We start from the raw sequence: 26,665 nt of genomic DNA, 5'->3' as shown, positions 1-26,665 counted from the left end.
TATCTACACTATTAAATTGGATTCTACCTCATTTCTAATTTTTATTGCAGTTTTTTATCAGGCCTGGGGCCCGAGACTAAATCCCATAGCGTTTGGAGGAAGCCATCGCGAGATCAGTTATTCCGTGTTAGATGCCACTCTCCCTCTGCACACCCCCTCTTCTCCTCACTCCTGCTCGAGCAGCATCCACTGGGGTCACTCTCAGCCTAGTGACACTGCACCGTACACTCCCATCTCTCCGAATGCTGCCACTGCTGCCTGGAGTCTGCTTGCTGAGGTACTCAGGGCCTCCAGACACCCTCCAATTCTGATACATTTTACTTTGCCATTCAGTTTATCCTTTATATTATTTGCATTTTCAAGCTCCAAGCCTTCCAAATAACCATGTTGGTTATCCTCACTCAGACTAGGGACAGTTTTATTTACATCCCCAAAAGGCTTCTTTTTGAGGACCTAGGATGAATCAGGTCCCTCTGAAACCAAGAAACTATTGATGTCAGGAGGTATTTTCCATTTTTCAATATTTAAGCATATCTGTTGCATCTTAGTGGTTATATAACAAAACTCATAAAGTTAGAACAGACAGTAGCTTTTTCTTCATTATTTTACATAACCCACGTTGGAAAAATTACATGAAATATTTTTTAGTTATCATAGCTTTTTGTCCTCGAAGGAAAGTTTTCTTGTTTACACAGCATCCAGCTTGCCTCATGAATATTCAGCTGTTGACAGAGCTGCAAGCCAATATCCATGGAAATGAACTCATTAATAGGATTTTGCTGGCTCCTATTTGATTTATGAAGTATATGGAGGTATTTATGATATTTCATATTTTTATTTTCCTCTTGGTTTTCGAAACAATGGGATTATTGATAATAATTGTTACCCAGATTTTCAAAATCGAATTTATTTTTTCTCATAGTTCTTGAATATATAAGCAGACGCTTTCAGATATTTACCTTCTTGCAGATTGTTGATATAATTTTTATAAAGAACACTATAAATAAAAATTATGAATGGCTTAAAAACAGCTTTTAAGTATTTTAACATATTTATACATACATAATACCTATTTCTCTTATTAATGCATTTATTATAACTGCTATGTGGATATCGTAAAAAAGAACTATTTTCCTTCTTGAGGGTCATCCTTCAGAGATGAAATTATTTAATGAAAAGATCACCTAGCAAGTATATTTGAGGATGTCAAATAAAATAGAAAAAAATAGTAATAACAGCATACAGGCATATATTACTCCTTGAATTGCCATTTGCTTTACATACATTAACTTATTGCACCTTTATAGCAAGTCTGTAAGAGTAGATGATGCATGACTCTCATTTTTACAAATATGGAGACTCTGCCTCAGAAAGGTAGTTACTTGTGAGTGTCTAGTAAGTGGCAGAGTTGGGACTTCAACCCCAGTGGCCTGGCTTCAGGGTTCAGGCTCTTAATCCCTTCACATTCTTGTCTTCTATTATAGTTTGGCAAAACCTGCAAACTCGATTGCCCATTGTACATCCTTTCCCCGCTTAGAGTACTATCTGTTTCCGACACTGATTATCTCCTACCTGGGATGTTTTCTGCACTCTCTTCTGTCCCATTGGTTTATTTGTCTATATTAGCTCAACACTAAACATTGTCATTATTATCTGTTCATTTCTTTTAGGAATAGAGCTTGAATAGAATGAAAAAGGAAAGGAAACAAAAAACTATTGACTAAGGAGCAGATGGTATATTGAATATTTGGGCAGGGGGAAAGGAGAGATGGGGATATTGTGAGTCAGAAGGGACAATAGGATGTTGTATGTGTTTTAAGGATAAGCGTGGACAATATAGGAGCCAGTTTTAAAGCTTAAGTAGATCTATTAATTTTTGAATAAAAAGTCATTTATATTAGTTGAAACAAGTATTTATCATGACGTGAATTTAAATATCTTTTTCTATACCTCAGGCGTTTGCACAGTGAGAAAAAAGCGTGAGAAAAAGAGGGTGGTGGATGCCGGGGAGAGAGGGTCTGCAGGTTGGACTCCTCGGTTCACTTTTCTAGGTTGTTTTCCAGTGTCAAATACGTCTCCTTCCCCCATCCCTTTTCATGGGAACTGAATTCTCAAATAACGACTTAAACAGGAATAGTGTTCTGCATTTTAAATTCGGGAAATGACCAGCTTCCTGTGCCGGAGAAAAATTTGTGCTTGAGAATATTATCTATATAATGTGCTTTGTACTTCCCGCTTAGCCTTTTCTTTCATTGTGCTGTGTTTCTTAAGTTATCTGATATCAATGTAAATTCCTGAGCAGCACAATATGAAGTATTCTATTGGAGACACAATAGTCTACTGGCATCTCTGTATAAATATTTGCGTAATATTAAAAATACAGCAATTTAGCAGACATTAAAGAATAGTTTCACAAGCATGTTCACGTAAGCAAATGAACTGCCTTTTAGAAATCTGTTCCATTCCATTTGGAGCACTAACCGACACCATGAAACATACTTTTACTTGAAATGCCACCAAAAATTGTGGGACATTTGACATTATTTTCGTCAGTCTTTAAGTAAGCTCTTTAAAAAATATCAAGTTGTAACATATAAAGGATTTTAATTGAATTTTGCAACCTAGCCTAATACATTATCTTTGTTTAATGGTTTTGTTGGTGCTATAAAGAGTTGATCGCATCCAGAAGAGCTAAGAAAACTTCAAGAATATTAGTTTTCCTCTCTGTACATGACTTTTCTGTAGGAGTTTTTTCAGGCTGCCTTGTCATTTTATTTCGTCGGCCTGCATGAGTCTTGTCCATACCCACATCCTGTAGCAGCGTGTTGAAATCAAAGCCATGATCTGGCCATGCTCCATGTACATTTTCCAATTTTTATCAATCATTTCTTCTCTAAGTCCTCTCAAGGATTATGGAGATAGGCTCTCTTCTATATTAGCACTTTACAGTTTGATCTTGAGTTAATTTTTTTCCAGCTCTGCTATTTGTTAATGTATAATTTCTAGAATGTCTCAAAAATATAGAGAGTGACATGTACCACTTTTGGAGATCAGCCTAGAATTCTGTGCAGAAGAGACCAACTACAGTATGGAGTGTGTGTGTGTGTGTGTGTGTGTGTGTGTGCATACACATACACACACATATATGTATATATATTTAAATAAACATAGTAAATTTCTCCTTTACACAAATCTCTTGGATTATTTGTTTTGAAATAAAGGAATGATCCAGAAGTTAGAGGCTGTTGGATCAATTTCCTGTTAATAGAGGAGCAGAGGGGGTTAGGCAGGAGCCTACCCTTTAGTTCTGTTCTCTATAGTGTTAGTAATAATTATAACCATAGTAGAGATAATAGAACTGTGTCTGTGGATGTAGCAGCAGTAATAGCAGAACTACCAGCTAACATTTATTTGGTCCTAATTATGCACTGTAATCATTATATAGCACTGTCCAAAATGTCAATGAAAATTACCTCTGCATAATTCTCTTCACTTCTCTGTGAGACAGCTATTATTATTATTATTAAGCTGATTTAATGAGCAAGCAAGCTAAGGCTTAGCGCCTGGGCTGTCATAAATGCTTGCCACAAGGCTGAACTCCAGCCCTAGAAGACATCTTGTGTCTGCATAGGTGTGTGGGTAGGTGTTTCTAGGTGTGTCGGGGGAAGATTAATTTTGATGGGTTTGAAAACAGCTGATCATAAACATTACATGCTTCCTAATCTTATTTACTTTATTTAGTTGATTTTTCCCTAGAGTTTGGTATATCTTTGACGCTTCCAGAAAGAGACATCGCCCAAAACAGAACAAGGAATACAAAATCATCTTGAATCAAATGTTACTTGAAATATATAAGCCAAGAAGAGTTTATTGTTGAAAAGTCACTTTATTAAAAGAAATATTTAACATTTTAAAATAAAAGACATAAAGTCATTTCAGCGTTTGAGAAAACTAATCATATACATGGTTTCCAGAGTTGTCTTTAGAAAATATCACTTCTAAGAACTAACGTTTAACTTAATTTTGAATTCCTTAGGAAACTAGCAGTTAAATAAATAGGCACCAATTTTCTTAGTTTTTTTTTTTTAATATATGTTTTTCTCTTATCTTGGGAGTACTTTTTCACTCAAACACTTTAAGATCAAATGCCATTTTAAAACTTATTCTGGAATGATCAGTGTTAAAAATCTATAAGAGCCAAAAGGGCCTTGGCAAAACCTCAGGACTATGGCTGAAAATTGAAATGGCTACAGAGATATCGAAAGTCACAAAATGAATGAAATGAACTTGGAACAAAATGAAGGGGACACGGGGCTGTCTTTGCCCCAGGCTATTGTTACTATTCACAACTGTGGCCCCTGTGTTGATTTTGTCCTAGTGTTTGAAGAGAAACTGTAAATATTGACTTTTATGTGAATGCTATCATTTTTTAAATGGTAGCAATTGAATCAATGTTTTAATCGCACTGCGCCATGTTAAAAAAAATACCTCTACTGCTTTTGACCTCTGCTTTAGATCAATCCATTGCCTTAGGCCAATTGAAATTAAATATTTAAGAAAGATAGCTATAATATTTCTATTTTTATAGGCTGAGCTGTGAGATGAGTGTGTAGAAGTTGAAATCACAAGATACATGACAAAACGTTAAAAACTTAAAAAGTTAACAAAAAACTTCAGAAGAGTTTGCATTTATTATAGTATTTTACAGTGAACCTCTCAATAAATTTTCACATTGCGTTGAATGATTTTAGACCTGTAATTTCACTGAGAATCATTATCTATGATTTCTCTTTCATCTTCTGTCCTGTCTCACTATTGACTTTCTAGCCACCTAATTATTAAACATCTTTAAAATCTGTGCCTCTTATGTAGCTAGTGTACTGATCACATATTGACAAAAATGAATTTTTTTCTCCTGAAAACTGAAGAACACATTTATGTCATGTTGGCTTTTGGCATATCGAAGTCAGATAGAAGACACTAAATAATGTTTTAATTATCCTCAAATCCTGGTAACGTTTCAGCCAAGAGAGTTTTAAAAATCTGGATGATATAATGGAAAATTATCTTTACCTAGGCTCTCAGATGATGGTGATATTCACTTTGATTTAATAGTTGTTCTGAAAAAAGAGTGAAATATCTTTTGGTGGGAAATTGAGCAGATGTTAAAAGGCTCTCAATAATTCTGACAACAAATCCCTTTGGTTCTGACTAATAAGAAACACTAACAATCAAAGAGTTTTCACTGGGGATTTTGGCATAGTGTGGTCTCTTCAGGCATCTAGCTGAGGTAAATCTTAAATGCTATTTAACTGCTAACAATGATTTATTGTCCTGTAAGTGTTTGGAGTTTCGTGTGGATGGTATGTTTGTATGGCAGTCTAGGGACAAACTAATATCTGTTTCAAAGATGCAAAGATGCCCATATTCTAAAGGACCTTATGATCTGGTGGAAAGTAGACATGCAAACCAACAGTATTTTTAAATTGTTGTACATTGTAACAACATGTAAGTTTTCACATAAATTTTCCCTAATTATAATTTTTATGAAAATGCGTTTGACATTTTTATTCACAATCTAACACGTTTATCGAAACAAGGAGACTATATAGAGAGATATCGGATTGAATAAAAGCTCAGCTAGACATGGGGAATCACTTATTTCTATAATGTAGCCCAGAGTTGTTGATAATTCAAAGCCTTTAGTCTCAAATTCGTGAATTTACTTGGCACTGCAATGGGTATTTTGGGACTTATATGGCAGTGGTGCTCAACTATGGGGGTGCAAGGTGGGCATATGGCAACCTATGGAAGCATTTTTGGTTATCACAACTAGGGTGGTGGTTGCTACTGGCATCCAGCGGGTGGAATTGTTAAATCTCCTCAATGTGCAGGACAGCCCTCACAGCTGAGAATCAATTGGCCCCCAACAGTCAGTGTTGAGAAACAGTGGTCTATGGTGTTGGGAAAGAGAAAGATTGTATGATAGCCTTATATTCCGAGTTGCTGACTATTTAGATTTGGGGGAAGGTAATTAGGAAGATAATACACTATTTGGAAGTATTTGGGAAGATAATACACTAGGGAAATTAATACTATAGAGCCATGTGGTCTTTAGAAACAAAAGCTACCTAGTGAAGGCAAAATTCTTAACTCATGTCACTGAAATTTATTGAGAGCTTACCCAGTGCCAGGCAGTGCTGCAGGCACTGAGGATACCGCAGTGGACAAAGCAGACAGGTTCTACTTTCACGGGGCTCCGGTCCCCAAACAGGAGACGTGTAAACAGACAAATACATAAAACGGGGCATGGAGCAGTGGGGAGTGCTGCCGGGTAAACAAAGGGGAGTAACACCGGAAGTAGGACCCGGTGGGGGCGGGGGAAGGGAACAGGTCATGCCGGATGGATGGTCATAAGAGCCCTCCCAGGAGGTGGCAAATCCGCTGAGAGCTGAGCCACAGCAGGAGAGAGCCAGATGAAGAGTGTTCCAGGAAGAGGAAGCGAGTCGTGAAGGGTGCTGGGGTGGAGCGAGCGTGGCCTGTTCGGGAGGAGCAGGGAGGCTGCTGTGGTTGGGCAGTGGTCCGGAATGGGGAAACTGGGATGTGACAGCGAAAGAGAGGGAGGGAGGGAGAGGCTGCAAGTCAGCGACGGGAGTCTGAAACTCTAGGCCAGGCCCATCGTTGCGAGACAATTACAAAAATATCTGTGGCCTCTGATTTCCTCGTGCTTCTCATTTTTCTTAGACTTTCACCCAAATGAATCCCAAGCACTTGGCAGTACAAATAAAATGGAGGACCACCTGCTGCCTTGTCTTGGGAAGTGGTTGGGAATCGTAGGGGGAGGTTACAGCACCCCATCCCGCTGTCGGTCTCACTCACCGAGGGTGTGGGGAGTGATGGGGCGAAGGAAGATGTGCCAGGAAGGAAAGGAGAGCAGGCCGCGTGGCCCCGTGTGCGAAGTGATGCCGCGGACGGAGCGCGAGAAAGGCCAAGTTAAATTAAACAGCAGAACGGAGTGGCGTAGATTTATGGTGACGGATTTCGGACCCTGGATCTTGGAGAGCCTGGGAATTACTATAAGTTATTACATGGTTTTCCAAAGATGAATAAATACTTTATTATTCTAATAAATTCATTGCTCAGTTTAAGTACCTACCCTCTAATACACCAAATATGTTTATTATGTTTATTATATATTAAATGTCTCCTCCCACTAGTGTATAAGCTCAGATTTTCAACTATTTTGTTTATTGATACATTCTCTACACCCAGGACTGCGGTTTGTGGACATTTGGGGTTTTATGAAATCCTTTTAGAGGATATGTGAGGTTGAAACTATTTTTATAGTAATAAGACTTTTTAAAAATTTTTAATTTTACCGTGTCGACATTTGAGCTGGTGGTACAAAAACAATGGTGTGGAAAATGTTCGATGGTCAAAGCGGTGGCACCAGATTGTACTAGTGGTCACCGTATATACGTCACCGTCACCCACTCATGGCGAGGTGGTAGGAGAATGCTGGTTTCACTTAAGAATGGTCTTGTTAAAGCTGTAAAACTTACTAATTTCATTACATCTTGAATTTTTAGTACATGTCTCTTTACTGTTCTGTGTGATGAAATGGGAAGTATACCTCAGAACGTCTGCCACTCACTCCAGTATTACGGTTGTCTCCAGGGAAAGAATTGGTGTGTTTGAGTTGCTATGGAACATCGTATTTACTTGACATAACAACTGTGAGACAAACTCTGGTTTTAGTTTCAGGGCATTTAGGTATCTGGCAGACATTTTCTCAAAGAAGAATGAAGTGAGCCTGTCACTTCAAGGAAAACAACTGATAGTATTTGTTGATGATGATAAATTCAAGTTTGCAAGTAAATTTAGAGTTGGGGAAAATTTATGTCTGTGATTGAACTTTACGGCCTCTTAATACTTAAAGATTGTTTAAGCGAGTTGGATACTGATATTAAGTAAAATGATGTGTTTTCTGATGTTGTGTAATGAAATGTGTTGATAGTTCAGGTATATACGTAGCCCTCAGTTACTCAGGGTTAAAAAAATTTATAAAATCACACATGGATAAAAGATCCCTTCAAATGGCAAGATAAATCAATAGGCTCTAATGTAACAGAGAACAGAAAGTTCCCTGGTATGATGTCAGAGTCCCCATGATAACTTTTAGGAAACTACTAACTCTTAGTTTTGGTGTTGTATTAAAGAATATCCACAACTATCTGAAAATGTTATAGCAATGAACACATTTCCCCCTTTTCCAACTATCATTGGAAATGTGTTTTCAAACAATATATTATGACAAATTGAAGCCTATTTGAGAATTCAATTATCTTCTGTTAGCTTAGACGGGAAAGAAATTTGCAATTATATAAAATAGTACCACACTTCTCACTGAAATGTTTTGGGAAAAGATAGCTATTTTTCATAAAAATGTGTTGCATACAATTAACACATAATAAATTTATTATTGTTAATTTTAAATAAATTTAAGTGGAAAATATTTAAAAGTTTTTAATTTCAAATATATTAAATATTGAAAATCCACATAAAGAAAAGCTCTTAAAGTTCTCCAAAATTTTTGACAGCATAAAGGAGTCCTGGGAATAAAATGTTTAGGAACCATTGCCAAGAGCAATGCCTTGGCACATGGCATAAATATTGTTGAATTTTCTTTCTAATAGTTTATTGTTAATATGTATTTAAATGGACAGATATTAACACCACAATATACATGTCTATTAATGTTCTTTATATTAGTGGAAAGATTTCTGTTTAAGAAATTGGGAATCAATAAGACTTCGGGGAACGGTGAGACCCCATTCTCCTGCATTTGCTTCTACCTTCCTGGCCTCTTTGGTTTCTCTCCTGTTTGACTGGTAAATGTTGGAGTTGCCCCGAGGGTCTGTCCTGGGGCCTTGTGTCTGCTCTAAATAACAAGGCTTTTTCATTTTTTTAGGATTTTGTTTTTCTCTTAGGAAGACAAAGCAAAACACTTTCTAAAGAATTTTGATGTGATAATATTGTTTTAAGTTCTAGAGGTAAAAGGAAAATATTTACCCTTACTTTTTAGGATCATTCTGAATGCAGAGTATTTATAGGAGTAATAAGGTTTACTGCCTGTATAATATTACGATATCAAATAGCAGGTGTCTAGAACTAAAAGTATAACTTCTAAGAGTGATCTACTGCGTGTGCTTCACGGACAAAAGGAGTGAGAAGGACAAAAATGAGTTGAGAGGGATCATGTAGTACATCGAAATTCGAAAATAAGCAAATGTATTTTGGGAATAAAACTCATCATGGACTGGCTTTACTCTCGAGCTAGCAGTGGCCCCGATGGGCAGACGTGGAGAAGGGGGATTGCCGTCACCTCCATTGTATCTTGATGAGTTTTCTTCCCTCTTTCGATTTTTTGCTAGTGTTATTTGTGACATTTTTTTTTTTTGCTTTCTTAAACTTTAATTAGTATATAACATTTGCTATATTTTACCAAATACGTGACAAGAGGAAAACAATGTACGGAGCAGGTTGAGGAGTTCTGCTCTTTGAGCCGGTGCAGGCGGAGATGCCGCCCGGGCTGGAGTGATATTGGGGCGTACGTTGTGCAGAGTCACGTTAGGGGTGTGCTGGCTGATGAGCGCACGCTGACACACCTGCCGGCTGGGAGGTATCTGGAGGGGCACCTGCGAGTCTCGCTTCATCCAGATGTGACTTAGTCCGTCCCGACTGGCTTACCTGCCTCTGCACCCTCCAAACTTTCAGAGATGATCAAGACCTGTTTAACACCTAGATGGTGATTTCATCACTGAGGGGAGGGGCCTCTGGCGGGGTATTGGAAACCTCACATGGCCCAGTTAGAAGGTGGTGTGAGTCGAGGGAGTCTGACAGAGTCGAAAGGCAAGGTGAAATAAATGAACCCATTTTTTTTTCTCCATCCAAACTTACTTATTTGTTTCTCAAAGTCTGTTTCTTCAGACCTGGGAAGGATAAACATAAAGGAATGGTCATCGAAGGGTGGTCTGTGAGCCAACTGCATCAGACCGCAGATCTGCATTACAGAGTACTTGCTTAAACATGCTGGTTTCTGGGTCCGAAACCAGTCTGCTCAAACAGACCTGCTGGGCACAGGGCCTGGGAATCTGCCTTGTGAAGAAACTCTCCAAATCTTACTTACAATAAAAAATTTGCAAACCCCTGGTGTTAAAATCCATTTTCTAGTACTTATTTTCAATATATTTGTATCAAAATGAAGGTTATTTAATTCTGATGAAATTCTGGTTCAGTCAGAATGAATGAATGCAGATAGAAAACAGCCTATTACCTTCCTGCTGTGCTTCCATGACTAGGGCGTTAATGCTGTCTTGATGGCTACGAGAAAAATAAAATGTGCCGGTCACCAAAGCCTGAAAGGACGCTGCAGATACTGGTTATTAAAAAATGATTCTGAGCACACGTTACTTATCTCTACCTTTAAGAAGGAAGACTTCTACATTTTGTAAAAAATGTTGACCAGTTTTTAAGATTTTGCAGTCTTAACAAACTATCTAAAATCTGCCTTCACTGTTGTATAAAATGAGGCTCTTGGGAAAAATAAATACTTGGTCAGAAATGCTAACGAGTTCCAGGTTTTCTTTGGTATACAGTTGAGCAAAGAGCTCTGTATTGTCACAGAAGATAAGAAGGTAAAGTTGATTAAAGACGTAGTTCACTTCATTCGTTCGCATTTTCCCTTCGAACTCCTATTTTGATTCATTTTTACTACCTCCTGACTTTAATTTATTGTTTTCAGAATGTGACTGGGCTCCGTTCATAAAGAAGAGGTTTATAAATCTAGAGGTGAAGTTTAAGCTTTGCTTGCACAAGAAGTTACCTGTTTACTATGTGGTCAATATGAAATGTAAACAAGGCAACTGAACCACTCGTGTTATTTTAAGAAAGAAAGAACATTTTTTGGTATAAGTATGTGGGAAAATATTCAAGAAAAACAGAACTAAAAATAAAAATTAAACAGACTAATACTAATTAAAATGGGCACTTAAAGTCAGAAAATTCGAAACGTCTGTTTTTACTGCCAATTATACGTAACTTTAGAAAACACTTCAAAAACTGTATAATTGCTCATTTAAAAATTTGAGACGGGTCGTCATGTGTTCTCAGAAATGTGCCATTTTGTCCTCCGAATAGCAGTGTCTGGAAGGTGATAATTTTGGAACATCACGATCCATCCCGGGTTTTGTTAATCTCCTAAATATTTAGTATGCCAAAAATTGGGTCCTTATCTTAATTTTTTCTTTGTTTGATAGTGTCCAGATATTTCCTAGAGCTTCTGTGTGCTCTGGGAAGTTGTACCCCGACTTGGCAGGTAGAGGGCGGAGTCTTGAAGACAGACAGGGGAAGAAATGGTGTCACCTGGGCACTAGGTAGTGAACAATGTCTTGAGGACACAAACCAAATTAGCTGGATGAAAAGTCTCTTCTTTTCTTTCTAAACTTTCTCTTTTAAGTCTCAATGTAAATAACTCATTCTATCTTTTTTTTTTTCCCAAAAATAATAGCTTATTTAGTCATGGATCAAAACTTAACGACCATCAGGAAGAGTCCAGATTTTTGAAATGCTAAAAAATACTTTTTTGCCTGCCTTAAGTCTGTGGAGAGCCCAGAGCTGATCCCAGACATAGACATTCTGGCTTCTTAAAACTTGGGGGAAGGAGGGTAAAAGGAGCAAGAAGATTCTTCCATTTCTTCTTGAAGAGTCACTTTCCCTTTCTCTCCTCTCCTCCCTCAATCTCAGTTCTAAAGGGATCGCTTTTTTGTTTGTTTGTTTGTTTGTTTGTTTTCTTAGAAACTCTATTTTTCATTAGACTTTGGTCTTTGTGCTTTGCAAGACTTAGAAGTTTAGGAAACACCTGACTCTAACTGTTTACCACAGAACTTTGAGACCCTGGCGGATAAATTTAATTTTATATATACATGATTGCTTTTGGCCCTGTCCTAAAACCCAAAAGGAAAAGTAATGCTCAGGTAGGAGCAGCAATAAACAAGGATCTCCACTTTTACAGTAAAACTATGATACTCGACAATTATTAGAATTTTAAATTTCAGTTTCCTATAAAAATTAATTTAATTTTGGTCAATGCGGTTGTTTCTTTAATGTAATGTTACCCTTCTAATACCCGTTTTTGTTCCACGCAGGCATTCTTACACCGAATGAACCAGTGTGCAGCATCGAAAGTTGACAAAAACGTCACGGAGGAAACAGTGAAGGTGAGGAGGCATGATCGGGCCTCTGTTCGAGCGCGAGTTCCCGTAGTATAAGATTGTGTACCAGCCACTTGTGTGGTGACAATTAGAAAAAGGGAAACGAGAGTTTAGGGAAAGAAATGGGGATGAAGAGGATGGAGTAGAAGACGCAGTAGAGAAAATTTTTCGTCAGAGCCTTGAGAAAGTTTGAAAAGAGAAAGAAAACTAAACCCAGGGTGAAGGACCTAAGTGTCTGGGGGAGAGAGGGAACTGAACCACGTGTCAGATGATCGCCAGAGGGGGCTCAGGGAGACGGAGTGCGGGCAGACGCGACTTCCTTTGTCATCACTAAAGAGCAAGCGATCTGGATGGCCCACTGGTGTGGAAAAGAAAGTCCGCACGACTCAGGGACACATGGATAAGCGTTTCCTTTTCATCGCGAGGGAGGGAAAATTGTGAAGAGTTTTGAAAAAAAAAAAAAAAAGGATGGTGAATGGGAATCAGTTAGTTGTTATTATTACTTATTTAAGTTGTGTAAAGCATCACTGACATTTATTTTTGGTGCTAACTTTCTGTTTTACTGTACTGAAAAAGAATTTCCAAGGATTCGATAGGCTCTCCTTACTCTATTTCTCTGTAAATTCAATACTAAACTTTCAAATTCTCCCACCGTGGGAGTATTTTAGTTTGTGTGCTTTTGGTTACGAAAGATACCTATTACTCAAATTGGTTTGAAGACTCTGGTTGGTTCTCATATTAGGAGTTCCCAATGGGACTGGCAATTCAGGGAGGTCAGTTACCAGGGGTCCCCAACCCCCAGGTGCAGACTGGTACCAGTCTGGGGCCTGTTAGGAACTGGGCCGCATAGTAGGACAGTGAGCGGCAGGTGAGTGAAGCTCCGTCTGCACTTTATAGTCGCTCCCCAGCGCTAGCATCACCGCCTCAGCTCCACCTCAGATCATCAAGCATTGGATTCTGGTTGGAGCACCGGTCCTTGGTGCCAAAAAGGTTGGGGACCACTGAGTTAGACTGCCAGTTCCCTCTGGCTCTTCTTCTACCATGTAGTATCAGCTTTGCTCCTGGACTGGCTCCTCCCGCAGCTGCAAAACGACCGTGTGGCTGTCCCCAGCTGTCACTTCCAGACAGAACACTTTTCCAGAGAGGGAAAAGGGCTGTCCATTCCAGGGTGCCCGTCTTAGGAGCGAGAAGCCTGCCAGCCAACCTGCCCGCACTGTGTTACATGCAGGGCATGCTCATGAATGAGTGGGAGGACTGTGCGTGGAGTCCGCCATTCAGGCTTTTCCTGAGAGCCAGGAATAGGTTCCTGGTCCCCAGAGCTGTGTGGGAGCGAGAGGATGTCCACACAAAATTGGTGCTCTGCCAGCCGTGGGAGGCGGAGCGGACGTGGGAGAGCGAGCCCCCCACTGAGGTTTCGGCTCAGAGAGAGAATGCTATACTCGCATAAACTTCTTCTTTTTAAAACTTGCTTTCCTCTTGAACTTACACATTTATTTACAGATGCTGTTCTCGAACATCGAAGACATCCTCGCGGTACATAAGGAATTCTTGAAAGTCGTGGAAGAATGCTTACATCCCGAACCCAATGCTCAGCAAGAAGTGGGAACCTGCTTTCTTCATTTTGTAGGAGGCATTTCTGTTTATTTCTGTTTATTTCGCAAGCTCTCTCGCCCTAGACTCTAAGGTTTAGCTTTTGGCATAGGAGTATGTGGGAATTCAGCATTAGAAGTAAAATCTGACTCCAGAAGTTAGGGGTCTTTTAAGGCCAACGAAATCTTCCCCTTAGAGCCAGAGAACGGGAGAGCGCCTCGCATCATCTACTTCATTCAGGGAAGAATAAACAGCCTTTTCTTTTCCCCGACCACTTCGTCCTTCGCATCCTTTAGAGCTTTGCATTCTAATGAATATTCGGGCCATTCTAATGAATGGATTTTTATGTCTCTCTCAAACATAGAGCATTTCTCTTTTGAAGCAGAAAATCCTTATTCTTATAATGGCGTGAGGAGCCTTTGATTAATCAGAATGTTCCCTTGGTAATCGACTTGTGACAAACCTGGAGGCGAACAAACCCGGTCACTTTAGGCATACACGTGCCTGCGTCTGCGTTTTTCTCAAGGATGGTGTCTCAGGACGGTGTCCTGAGCAGTGCAAAAACTATCAGTCAGTCCCCAGCTATGTCTGATCATGCCTCATGCCCGTGTGATCATTTTCATCTCTTTGTACACGGTAGCTGAAATAATTTATGCAATCGATGTGCAAAGTAAAAAGCCACCTGTCTGGTGAACGTTGTTTTCAGAACTAAAAAGAACTAAATTTATACCATATATATATAGTATTGCTGTTTATACCCTTCACCTGATGCTAATTTTCAGGATACTAATATGAATCCATACGCATCAAAATGCTATACGATTAATGTTTTATTAAAAGTGTATAAGAGTATTTTCTCATGGAAGTCGATTTTTCTTTTTATTTCTATTTAGTCTCGTATAAAGGTAACCGTATGTAGCTTCTAGATCTGTTATTTCTGTATGCAGCAAGCAGACTCTGTAGATGTTATTTTTATAACCAGAAAATATTTCATAAAGATAAAGGGAGAGGCTCCTCGGGTACAGGAAGGTGACGCTGTGTCTTCCTCTGGCACGACCGGAAGCCACACATGTTTGAGTCCCCTTCGCCCAGCCTGCTCTCTTTCGTGAGAGAATTCGAGAGTTCTGCCAGCTGGAGTAGCTGCTGCCTCAGTTCAAGGCCACACATGGGAATCTTCCACCCCGACATTCACTTCCTCAGTAACACGCTATCAATCTGTCATCCGTGAATTTAGCTAAACTATTTCTGAAGTTTGTTTTATTCTGGTTCATACCATCTCTTGAAATAAGTAATTCAATACATTTCCTGCTGGCTGGCTAAATAAAATAGCACTCCGTGTTTCTTTCGAAATGCATGTCCTTAAAGTTTCAGGGTTCATGCTTTCGTTCCAATATTGGATCAATATGCTTTCTGCATCTTCTTCATTTATTGGTACTACTTTGATAGATATTGATCGTACACACTTAGAGCAAACCTTCCAGATGGAAGGAAGCTTAGAGATCATGATGGTAAAATTCCTCCTTTTGTGAGAGTATTTCTTCCATAGCATTTATGAAGGTTGTTTATTTTGTTTTTACGTGATCACTTTTAGTGACAGCTCTAATTGTTAGAAAATTTTTGTATTAATCCCAAATCTACATGTCGCTGTCCATCACTCCCTTGCCATATCCATGTAGTGGTCCTGGTTTGTGTTTTGGAGCTACATAAACGTGTAAAGCCTTTATGATATGACAACTATTAAATGCAGCTACCACTTTTTCTTATGTACTAACAAATATCTCTTTCTGAAATGACCTCCCACATGTAGTGTCTTATTGTCTTAGTCACTTGTTGCTGACTATTCTCTAGTTTGTCAATGTCCCTCTTAAAGACCACAGCCCAGATTGGTACCTATGAAACGCAGGGTACTGTGTTTCTCCTTTTCTCTGTCACCTGGCTCGTACTTTTTCTTCTACTAAAATCATTTCTCTCCCTTCCTGCCTGGGAATCATGGATTCATCTTTTTGGGCCTTGCTTAGATGTTACTTCCTTTTAGAAGCTGTATGTGAATCCTCTTAGCAGAGCTTGGAATTACTTTCTCTGTAAATTGGTTCATTTACCTATTGCCCGTATCACATCGGGCTATAATTAATATGCCTATCTCCTTTCCTAGGCTTGCTTTCATGGATCAGGGGGAATCCAGAAATAAAATGTATTTATACATACACACAGTATAGCTCTTGAAACATAGTAAACACTTAATAAAGTTTATTCATAAACATCACACAGGTTAATATTTTGAAATGGCTAATAAAATGACCTTAACTTATTTTTTACTTGACTTCGCAGAAAGACAAGTTTCGTATCTACGATGAATATTGTAGTAACCATGAGAAGGCACAAAAATTGCTTCTTGAACTTAACAAAATTAGAACAATTCGGACATTTCTCTTGGTGAGTATATATTGATGTGTCGCCTTATGCTGTGATTTGTTGAGAGGCCCACTGAGAGCTGAGGGATAGCAGCAGTGTGATGTGGAAGTTGCTTGTGGGACAAATCTTTTTAACATGTCCTGGCTAAGAAGATGGAGTCCTTAGATAAATGTAGGAAGTGAGAGTTGGGAGAAGCTCGCCTACCGGGACGCACTGATGGTGCCCCCTCCTGGTTGATGGTGAATTGTTTCTGAAACCCACAGCTTCCTATTGCGGGAGGACCTTTATGCCAGAGTTCACCATTGCTGTTATATCCCTTAATCCTTAGGGCTTCATTTACTTCTGCTGAAAAAACTAACTAGGGCGGTAACAGGAAGGAAACAAATCAGGGGTGTGATAGAAAGGACATTTAGGAATTGATCTTTCTCCTACATACTTTCCTATTCAATTTTCCTAAGAGCGAGAATGCATATTTAATTTCTTCAGGATAACACAAATAAATGCATATTCGGGCAGTTACTTGAACAATTTAACCGCCAGCAAGGAACGCACTCTAAGTGTAGAATTAAATATTTAGCAGACTGTGGAGCGGAGCTGCCGTCCCCGTGATCAAGTCGTATCACACTTCCATTACCCCAAAAGCCCTCATACCTCTTTACAGCCAATCTTCACGCCCACCATTAGCTCCAGGTAATCATTGATTCGTTTTCTGTATCTATAGTTTTGCCTTTTCTGGAGGTTTCATGTAAATGGAATTATTCAATGTAATCTTTTTATACCTGGCTGTTGTTACCGAGTAGTGTTTCTGAGGTTCATCCTTATTTTAGCAGATTTCCATATTCCACTCATTTTTACTGCTCCATAATATTCCACTGAATGGATATACCATCTTATGTTTATCCATTTGCCAGTTTATGAACATCGGGTCAACAAGTGACCATGAAAATGGTGGACCTTAAAAATGCTACATGTAAAAAAGGTCATTTCAGGGAGAGATATTTGTTAGTATAGAAAAGTCAGGAAATGTGTGGTTTGGGCTAGTGTAAATAATGCTGTTATGAACATTCACGTGCAAGTCTTTGCACGGATACATATTTTTATTCTCTTGGGTAGATGCTAAGGGTAGAATTGCTGGGTCGCAGTAACTTCATGATTAGCTTTTTAAGAAACTGCCTGAGTGGCTGTGCTTTGTCCACCAGCAGTGTCTGAAGACAGCAGTTCCTCTGCGTCTTTGACAACACATGGCATTGTTAGTTCTGATGACGGCCATGTCAGCGGATGTGTAGTTCTACCTCTAATGACCAATTTCAGCATGCTTTTGTGTGCTTATTAGCCAATCATATATTCTTTTTGGTGAAATGCTTTTCCCAATATTTTGCTCATATTTAAATTGCAATGTTTCTCTTATTTTGAACTATAACTTCATTTTGGATACAACTCCTATATCAAACATATAATTTACAAATATTTCCTCCCAATGTGGCTTGTGTATTCATTTAAAAATATTATCTTTTGAAAATTGAAAGTCTTAAATTTTGTTGAAGTTCAATTTATTAATTTTTTTCCATTATAATCATGCTTTTGTTGTCATGTTTAGGATATCTGTATTCAGGTGTTATACTTATTTTGTTAAGTTTATTCTTAAGCTTTTTACTCTTTTTGATGCCGTTGCAATTGGAATTGTCTGAAATTTTAGATTGTCCATTGCTAGTTTATAAAAATTTAATTAACTTTTCCATATTCTTATGTCTTACAATATCTTGTATCCTGTGATTTAAATTCATGTATTAGTTCTAGAAGTATTTTTGGTAGAATCTTTAGGATATTTTACATATAGGATCGTGTCATCTGAGTGCAAAGGCAATTTTTCCTCTTCAATGTAGTTTTTTTTTTCTTGACTTTTCACTGGCTAGAACTCGTACAATGTTGACCAGAAGTGGTGAGAACACACTCACCTGCCTTGTTTCTGATCATTCACTTTTTCATCATTAAGTATGATGTAAGCTGTAGGCTTTTTAAAAATAGATGTCTTATATAAGATTGATGAAGTTCCATTGTATTCATAGTTTGTCGAGAGTTTTCATTATGACTCGTTTTCATTTTTTAGTATAGGTTTTTAAAGCTATGCATTTCACCTGTATACAGCTTGAGTGGCATTACATAAATTTTGGCATGGGTTTTCATTTTCATTTAGTTTTTAAAAATTTCTAGTTTCCTTTTTAATTTCTTTGATTCATGATTTATAAGTTTGTCTTTGGAGGCAATTCTCCATGGGCCTCTTTTGTTTCTGCACATTTTCCGAACTGAGGAATTGACTGCCTATTTTAAAGTAATATTTGCATCATGAACCGCTTAAAAGAGAGAGATATTCTGCTGCCATCGTGAACGATTCATACTCCTAATCTCAGATCTCCTCTCCTGGGGTACATGTGTCATCTGGCTCTCTGCGTGTTGTCGTGTGGCAATTGGGGCTTGAGAAACTGGCTCCAAAATAATCACACTCTGGCTACTGCTATTGCTATGAGGAAAACAAAACAAAACAAAACAAAACAAAACTGTACTATATTTGTGCCCTAGGAATTTCATGTGTTCTTCCTGTATCCATAAATCTGTGGCAGGTTCACTTTTTAGCTTGCATGCAGGGTAAAATCTTAAAATCCTCATAGTTTAAACATGTAAAAACTTTTATTCCACAATATTGAAAATTTCCAAATTTCTTCCTGTTGTTAATTTCTTCTTTAAATGCATTCTGGTGAGGACACATACTTAAATCCTTTTAAATTCATTGAGAATTTTTATTGACCCAGCACATGGTCTGTCCTGCAATTTATTATTTTTTCTTTATGTTCCATATGTGCTTAAAAAGGAAGTACATTCTACTGCCATTGGGTATAGCGTTCTGTAAATGTGCAGTCATTTTTATTAATAGTGTCATCATATTTCTATATCATTTCCTCTGGGTGCTCTGTCAGTCAATATCCCAGGGAGGGATATTGAAATGTCCAGGGATAATTGTTAAATTGTCTATTTTACCTTCAATTAGGTCAATTTTTGTTTTATGTTTCAGGGCTGTGTTGTTAGATATGTATGCATTTAAAATTGTTGCGTTTCTATTTCTACTTATCACAAAGTGTCCCTCTTCCGAGGAGTATTTATTTTCCTTAAGTCTATTTTGCCTGATATTATTATTGCCATCACAGTTCTCTTACTATTTGCATGTTACATCTTTTCCCATTATTTTATTTAAAATTTATGCCTTTGAATCTAAAACATGCCTCTGATGGACAGCATATAGTTGGAACTAGTTCTTTATCTAGTCTGACATACTCTGCCTTTTGATTGGAGTGTTTAGTTCATTTAGCTTTAATGTAATATAGATATGGTTGTATTTACATGTATTGTTTTATTACATTTTTCTATATGTCTCATTTTTTTGTTGTTGTTCTTCTGCTCTTCTTTTACTGTTTATCTTTGTGTTAAATAAATATTTTTAATGTACTCTTTCTCTTCCTCTATTGATTTTTAAAATTATTTTAGGGTGGTTTTATTATTATTTTTTTTTGGTAATTGCTCTAGGGACTACAAAATGCATTTTAACTTATCAAGTCTATTTCTCTGAGGTTAGCTTTTGTTCTCTATTTGTTTTGTTTCGTTTTCAGTAACTCACTTGGGCCTAATTTGAGAACCTCTATCTCTTGTGTGTGCAGCTGCTGATATCTTTGCTCAGTTTTTTGTTTTATAATTTAGTCTTTTTTTTTTTTTAGGGGCCACTCCTGTGACTGCTTATCTTAACAATCACTTGCTAATTTGTCAGAGGTGTTCAAACATCTGTATCCATCCTATCTATGGATCTGTGTGTGTGTTTTTTGTTTTATAATTTAGTCTTTTTTTTGTTTTTTGTTTTATAATTTAGTCTTTTTTTTTTTTTTAGGGGCCACTCCTGTGACTGCTTATCTTAACAATCACTTGCTAATTTGTCTGAGGTGTTCAAACATCTGTTGTATCCATTCTATCTATGGATCTGTGTGTGTGAGTCTGTGGGAGGGGCACATTCAGAGGACAGGCAGTTTTCAAGTCAGACACGGATAATTTCTCTTATGGGGCCCCCTCATTTCTTCTCCGCAAGAAGACCGTGTCAAGCTAGCAGAACTGTGAGCATTCCCCATTTCTCTATGGAGTGTGTTGATTTTATTGACAACACCCATGGGTGTTGGAGTTTTGCTCCCTATAGTTCCCTCTGGCAGCAGATTTGAGGACCAAAGCCACCGGGGTAGCGCGATCGTGCAGGATGAGTTGGGGCAGGCTAGAGGAAGTTGAGGTGGGGGGAGGATGGGAGAAGCTCAGAGAAGAATGCCACAGGCTCCCACTGGTCTCACCTGAAGTTCCGCAGTTTTTCATAAATAAACACTTCTCAATTTATTGTTTGACTTTGGTTGATTTCTAGAGTCCCGAAATTGTTGTTTTGACATTTTTGCCCACTATCCTTTGTTTTTTATCAAGACAATTTCCTGCTCTCTTCTCCCTGCCAGGGCCCGAAGCTCTTACGCCACTGACATTAGGGTTTTTTATAAAGTGTTAGAACACTGTTTTACTGAATGCCTCTGTTCTCAGCAGAACTGACTACGTGTTCGCCTTGGTCTACTTTGTCAACTCAATTGTGTGAAACCACATTGAAAAAGTCACAAGTTAAGATTGTTTGCTTTTAGATGATCCTCTGGTAGGAGCAACCTAGCTTTTATCCTTCTTGTCCTGGCACGAAGTGGCTACTAGTTATCTGCAGAACTTAAAAAAATTCATTTTATCTCTGGTGTCATTTTTCTTATCCATAAAATGGAGATAATAAGACCCTTTGAAAAAAAACATATCGGAGTTTACAGGTTTGAGATGATGAAATGATCACTTTGGGTACTTGGATATGCCGCCACCTCAGTGAGTTTGTATGAGCAGTAAACTCTCTGGGGGCTGATTTAGAAAACATTTTTCATGTCTGCACAGGAGGGACATGACTCTCCTAAGCCAGTCTAAAGTGGCAACCAGCCTCTGCTCTTACGAAGAGTTCATAATCTATATAGTACTAACAGACAAGAAAATCAAAGTCATGAGTCAGACAGTCATGAGCTCCTTAGGGCACATCAGCTCACAGGCAGGTAATGGGGTGGCCACAATTATATAGGGACACAGAAATGTCACTGGAACTACGATGACACGTAGATAGTGATGTTTCCTTGGATTCCTGTGGGGAATACCGTACTGACTTGGAAAGAGTATTTCGATAACCCGATGGCGATAGGGTCCGGACCCTCCCAAAGCCTGCTGAACCACAGCACGCATCTGCCGCTCCGTCTTTTGTGGAGTCTGGGGGAAGCTGAAGGCCGGGTGTTGGTTTTGCTGACTTAGATACACAAACTGGAGCCGAAGCTGAGCTGCTCAGGACAGTGGGGGTCGTTCCGCTACTGTCGCCCTTCCTCTTGTGTCATTTCCTGCTCAGCACTTGGTCTCAGCTCTCCATGGACATAGGACAATATTTTTAACTAGTAGTGGGAAAGTTACTACGTTGTCAGTATGATGTTTGAGGGGCCCTTTTCTCCCTTCATTAAATGTTTGACTGTTTGCTCTATGCCAGTCGCTCTGATAGGCGCTGCAGAAACAGGTCTTGGCCTCAATTCCCAATGTTTGTTTGTTTGTTTATTTGCACTGATGCTTAAACCACAAAACAAAGACTAGATGCCAAGAGGATCAAGGGTTCTTTTATCACAGTTGGTTTTCTCTTGACCTCCACTTTCTGGTAAATGGAAGCTTATATTTCATCTCAGATTGCTGATTTTGATTTTTCTCCATTTATCTTACTTCTGTGGAGGTATCTGACCTCTTTCTCTGACACTGGCTGGCCGGTATCAGTGGTGAGAGGTATTATAGCCAGGAGTGACTCAGAGATCACTCGGGCAAACATGTCAATTTTACAGAGAGGAAAACTAGAATCCTGAAGTTAGTCCAAGTTGCGTCACTAGTCAGTGGCAGAGCATGGACGGAACCCAGCTGTCTCAGCCCTGTTGCTCTGCAAAACAACACTTCCTCACTTCATAAGCAGGGTTGGTCTCTGTGTCTGTCTGTCCATCTGTCTGTCTGTTATCTATTCATCCATTTATCTACTCTCCACCCATTCATCCACCCACCTATCCATCCGTTCATTCCTTCATCCCTATCTCTATTTCTATCTTTTTCTTTGGCGTTCATATTCAGGAGAATCTATGTGAGTTAGTTTTCAAGATATAAGTTCAAAACATATTTTGGTTTCTGGAACTAATATGAAAGGCAAAAGTATTTTTCTTTCTCTCCTGTAAATGTTAGTTGTGACTGAATGTGGTCTTCTCAGAGAAAGGAGCTATATGGAGACATGCTTTCACAACTTTTCAGTAGAAAATTTTATGACAGAAGAAAGCTTTACAACTTCAAGTTTAAAAATATGATTAATTATGTTTATTTCCTCTCCAGAACTGCATGCTACTTGGAGGACGAAAGAACACAGATGTTCCCCTGGAAGGATATTTAGTAACCCCGATACAAAGAATATGCAAGTACCCCCTTCTCCTGAAGGTAGTTTATATGTTTACTTTGTGGCAACATTTTCCTTGTATCTGCATGTTTTGCTGATGGTCTTTTTTAAAAGGATTTTTTTTCAAAATAATCTGACATTCTAAAGAAAGAGCAGATTGTAGTTATTGGTAGGGGAATGGCTGCTTTGTCACTAATTTATATATGGAGTAGGAAACAGTAGGTAGATCCTATTAAATACATTATGACCAGATTACATAGCACTTTATGACCAGATTATATAGCACTTCATCTACAGGGTTCTTTATCTTAATAGATTCTCTCTGTTGGTAGATTTTTTTTTATTTCCCCTGACATTGGCGACTTCTCGATGCTAATGAAGTTAAGGTCAAAGTTACATAGTTTCAGAGCCTAGTTTTTAAGTCATTAGCACAGGGAATGGTGTGGGTCGCATGGGACAAAAAATAATAGCCTGTGGAGTAGCAGTGCTAAGAGCACACTGCCTGTGGAAGACAGGAAGTGCTTCTTAAAGATCGTAGGTCCATCGCCTCATTAAAACAAGCAAAATTTTCATTATGGAAAACATATTGTGAAATACGAATTATTACAAAGGTCTATGAATACATGAAAATAGCAATTCCGGAAATGATGTGTTTTGGAACTGTTACATCAGGATAGGCAGTTTGGGTTGGTGGTTGAGCCTATGAGCTTCGAGTTCACATCCTAAGTAGTCTGCTTGCAGCTACCTGACTGGGCACATAATCCAATTTCTTAAAGCCTTGTGAATCAGAAAGGATGATGATGGTGATGGTGGTGGTGGCGGTGGCCATGATTACGATGATGATGATGATGAAATTATAGCATATACCTATGAGAATGTGTACATATATGTATATGTCAATCTGTGCGTATACATATATATGCATGTACAAAAATTATTGTGTAATCACTTAATGGAACCATTTTATATAAATAATTTAGCATAGTATGTACTTCATAATGGTTAGCCATTATTTATATATTTGAATCTGATTTATTTTAATATATTAATTACTACTTGGCATCTAAATTTAGAAAACTACTCAGAAATTCTATAGGCGTATTAACATGTTATTGGTTTACTTTTTGAGAAATGAATGTTATGAATTTGAACTAAAAATATACTTTTTACTACAACTTAAGTCAGTTGCATAAATTGGGTTCCTGTGTACATTTCTTTGAAAAGGGTCTCTCTCCCTATTGGAAAACAAGTCAAAGTCGTTTGGTTAAGCCACAGAGAGAGGGTAGCACAGCGGCTCCCAGTTCTGCAGAGCTTTGGCACGTCCTCAGTAGGTTGGGAGAATTCGTACGAATGTGGCTCCCGTCTTTTTGAGAGTCCCTTCAGACTTCTGACTTGTTGACTCAGATTTTCATGTGTACTCATCACGGCAGCTAATTCCTGGCCCTGATTTCAGAGTCTCAGTGATTTCTTTGTTTTAAGATTCAGAAAATGGTGGTCCTCAATCACTCCTTTCTGGATAAGAATGACCTCAGGTGTTTGAGCTGACCCCTCAAAAGAGAATCAATAGATAAGTCCTTGCTTAGGAAGAAAGAGGTTAATTCAGAGCACCTTCATCTTTTCCTTTTCTTAGAAGATTATCTTGACAAATAAACATGAAAAGACTGCTTGATCATGTAATAAATATGTTAGTTTTGATATTTTTCTTTGTTGTACTATCAGCTGAAAAATTGTGCTGATGTTCTCTGATTTTGGATGGTTTTATATACTCAGAGAAAAACATTAGGGGATTAGGCTATGTGTTAAGAAAAGGTACGTTGGTCTTATTTGTGGAACTTAAAATTATTGGGTTGACCAGTGAGCGCAGGGTTCATAGCAAGCAACCTAGAGAAGATGATTACTTGTTGTTTCTCTCATTATTTCACATTATCTAAATTTATGTCTCGACTTCACCCTCAGTCACCCCTTGGGCCCCAAATCATAGCCTGCAGACTGACTTGAGTCTTTTACATAATTTACAAATATTTCTACACGTTAGAATTTCTGGACAAGCCTGCATACCTCATTTATGGATTTGTGATCCAGCATAATGTTAAACCTTGTCTTGGGAGTGATATTTTTTTTTTGGGGGGGGGCATCACTTTGCGGAATAGAGTGTGAACGTATCAAACGTAGGGTCAAAGTTTATGGCAGAATTTTTCAGCAATCACAGACCTCAGGGAGTATAACAACTGCATATTTTACCACTGTATGTTAAGGATTAAGAAAATTCTTTTAAAGACTTGCCTCGGGATTTCTGTAATTGTGTTAGTTACATGATGATGGCAACTGTAGTAAGAAAACAAATGACTAATTAAAAAGCAATGTGGTCACAACTGTCTAGACAGTGGGTGAAGATGTTTAATTTTGTGCTTCTAAACAACTAACAAGACCTTTTAATATATTTAAAGATTAAAGATTACTCTTGTTCTGATACCCTGAATGGAAAAAAGTATAAAAAGCCAAAAAAAAATCTATAAAAACAAAAATGAAAGGAAATCTATTGAGAGGAGTATGACAGTTCATTCGTTGCAGAGAACGAACCCGAGTTATTGGCAAAAGCAGCAGAAATTGTTCTTTTATTGATGGAGTATTATGGAATTTCTAAATTATTTATTTTGCTAGCAAATAAGGTGTTATTTATAAGTTCTGCTTTATTTATGACATGTTTTTACAATTTCTTGAAAGATTATTAGAAAACAAGGCATTTAAAATTACTTTTGAAATTATGGGACATATTCACTTAAAGATTTACTATTCTGCTAAAGACTAGGAAAATAAAATTAACGTATCAAGATGGACTTCTGTTGGAGCAAAAGTCAAACTTGTAAAAAATTACATGCTGCAGGTAAGATATTCGACAATTTGAAGAGAGAACTCTAATTTAGTTTTTCATAACAAAATAGTTTTGTGGGAAAAAATTAAAGGGACTGCAAAATATATACCAGGGCAACGCTTATTCATTGACTCAACCTTTTGTTTTTGACCCTAATCTTCGTGGAGTTGGTGATGTCACTTCTGAAAGTGGCGCTCATGGTCTTTGCAGTTTTCGTTTCCTGGTCAGCCTGAACCTGCTGTACCAGCGAGCTGGAGATCAAAGGGCAATTTGTTTTTTTGTGTATAAACAGGAGTTACTGAAGCGGACTCCTAGGAAACACAGTGACTACGCAGCAGTGATGGAAGCCCTCCAAGCCATGAAGGCTGTCTGCTCCAACATAAACGAGGCCAAGAGACAGATGGAGAAGTTGGAAGTGTTGGAGGAATGGCAGTCTCACATCGAAGGCTGGGAGGTACATTCAACAATTGAGCTTAAGATAGTTCTGTTATCTCTCACGCTATGTGTAGAATTATTGATATTGGATGGAGCCCGGAGTGCTTATTTTCTTAGATAATGCTAGGGGGCTATAACCATTTTAAGTATCTTTAAAGTGGCAGTGAACTGACTTAATTTCAAGCTTTGGGAGAGAGCAAGTCAACATTGCATGTGTTAATAGGCTTTGATATTTCAGCACGTGTATATTATGGTTATCCTTTTACCTGTCTTAGTTTTGGTCAATAGGTACATAGCCTGAATTATGGAGAGAGTGAAGACAGGGAGGAAGGTTCCATGTGTGTGCTGCGATATTATTATTTTCAGACTCTGAATTAGGTGTTTGATGATCAGTTTCATTGTAAGCCCATTTACGCTCTCTAAATGTGAATTTCTTCATTTCTAAAAAGAATGAACTGGCTCTGATGCAATTTTTAAGGTCTATTCAAGATGAAAAATTTTATAGGTTTACAATTCATTAAAGAAAATTTT

At 38.2% G+C, this 26,665-nt stretch overlaps 1 protein-coding gene across 1 annotated transcript in view; it reads left to right on the top strand.

Annotated features, from left to right (window-relative positions):
* The window catches only part of PREX2 (phosphatidylinositol-3,4,5-trisphosphate dependent Rac exchange factor 2), a 221,736-nt gene that overhangs the window by 42,214 nt on the left and 152,857 nt on the right, over nt 1-26,665 (top strand). Inside the window, exons 2-6 of the mRNA XM_016152975.2 lie at nt 12,207-12,278; nt 13,773-13,895; nt 16,191-16,295; nt 22,767-22,868; nt 25,992-26,153. Coding sequence (XP_016008461.2) covers nt 12,207-12,278; nt 13,773-13,895; nt 16,191-16,295; nt 22,767-22,868; nt 25,992-26,153 — 564 coding nt within the window. The remainder of the gene's footprint in view (nt 1-12,206; nt 12,279-13,772; nt 13,896-16,190; nt 16,296-22,766; nt 22,869-25,991; nt 26,154-26,665) is intronic.

Source organism: Rousettus aegyptiacus, unplaced genomic scaffold (genome assembly GCF_014176215.1).
Source record: "Rousettus aegyptiacus isolate mRouAeg1 unplaced genomic scaffold, mRouAeg1.p scaffold_m13_p_15, whole genome shotgun sequence".
Classification (NCBI taxonomy): Eukaryota; Metazoa; Chordata; class Mammalia; order Chiroptera; family Pteropodidae; genus Rousettus; species Rousettus aegyptiacus.
The sequence above is the reverse complement of the archived record's forward strand: the minus strand, read 5'-3'. Positions and strand labels throughout refer to the sequence as shown.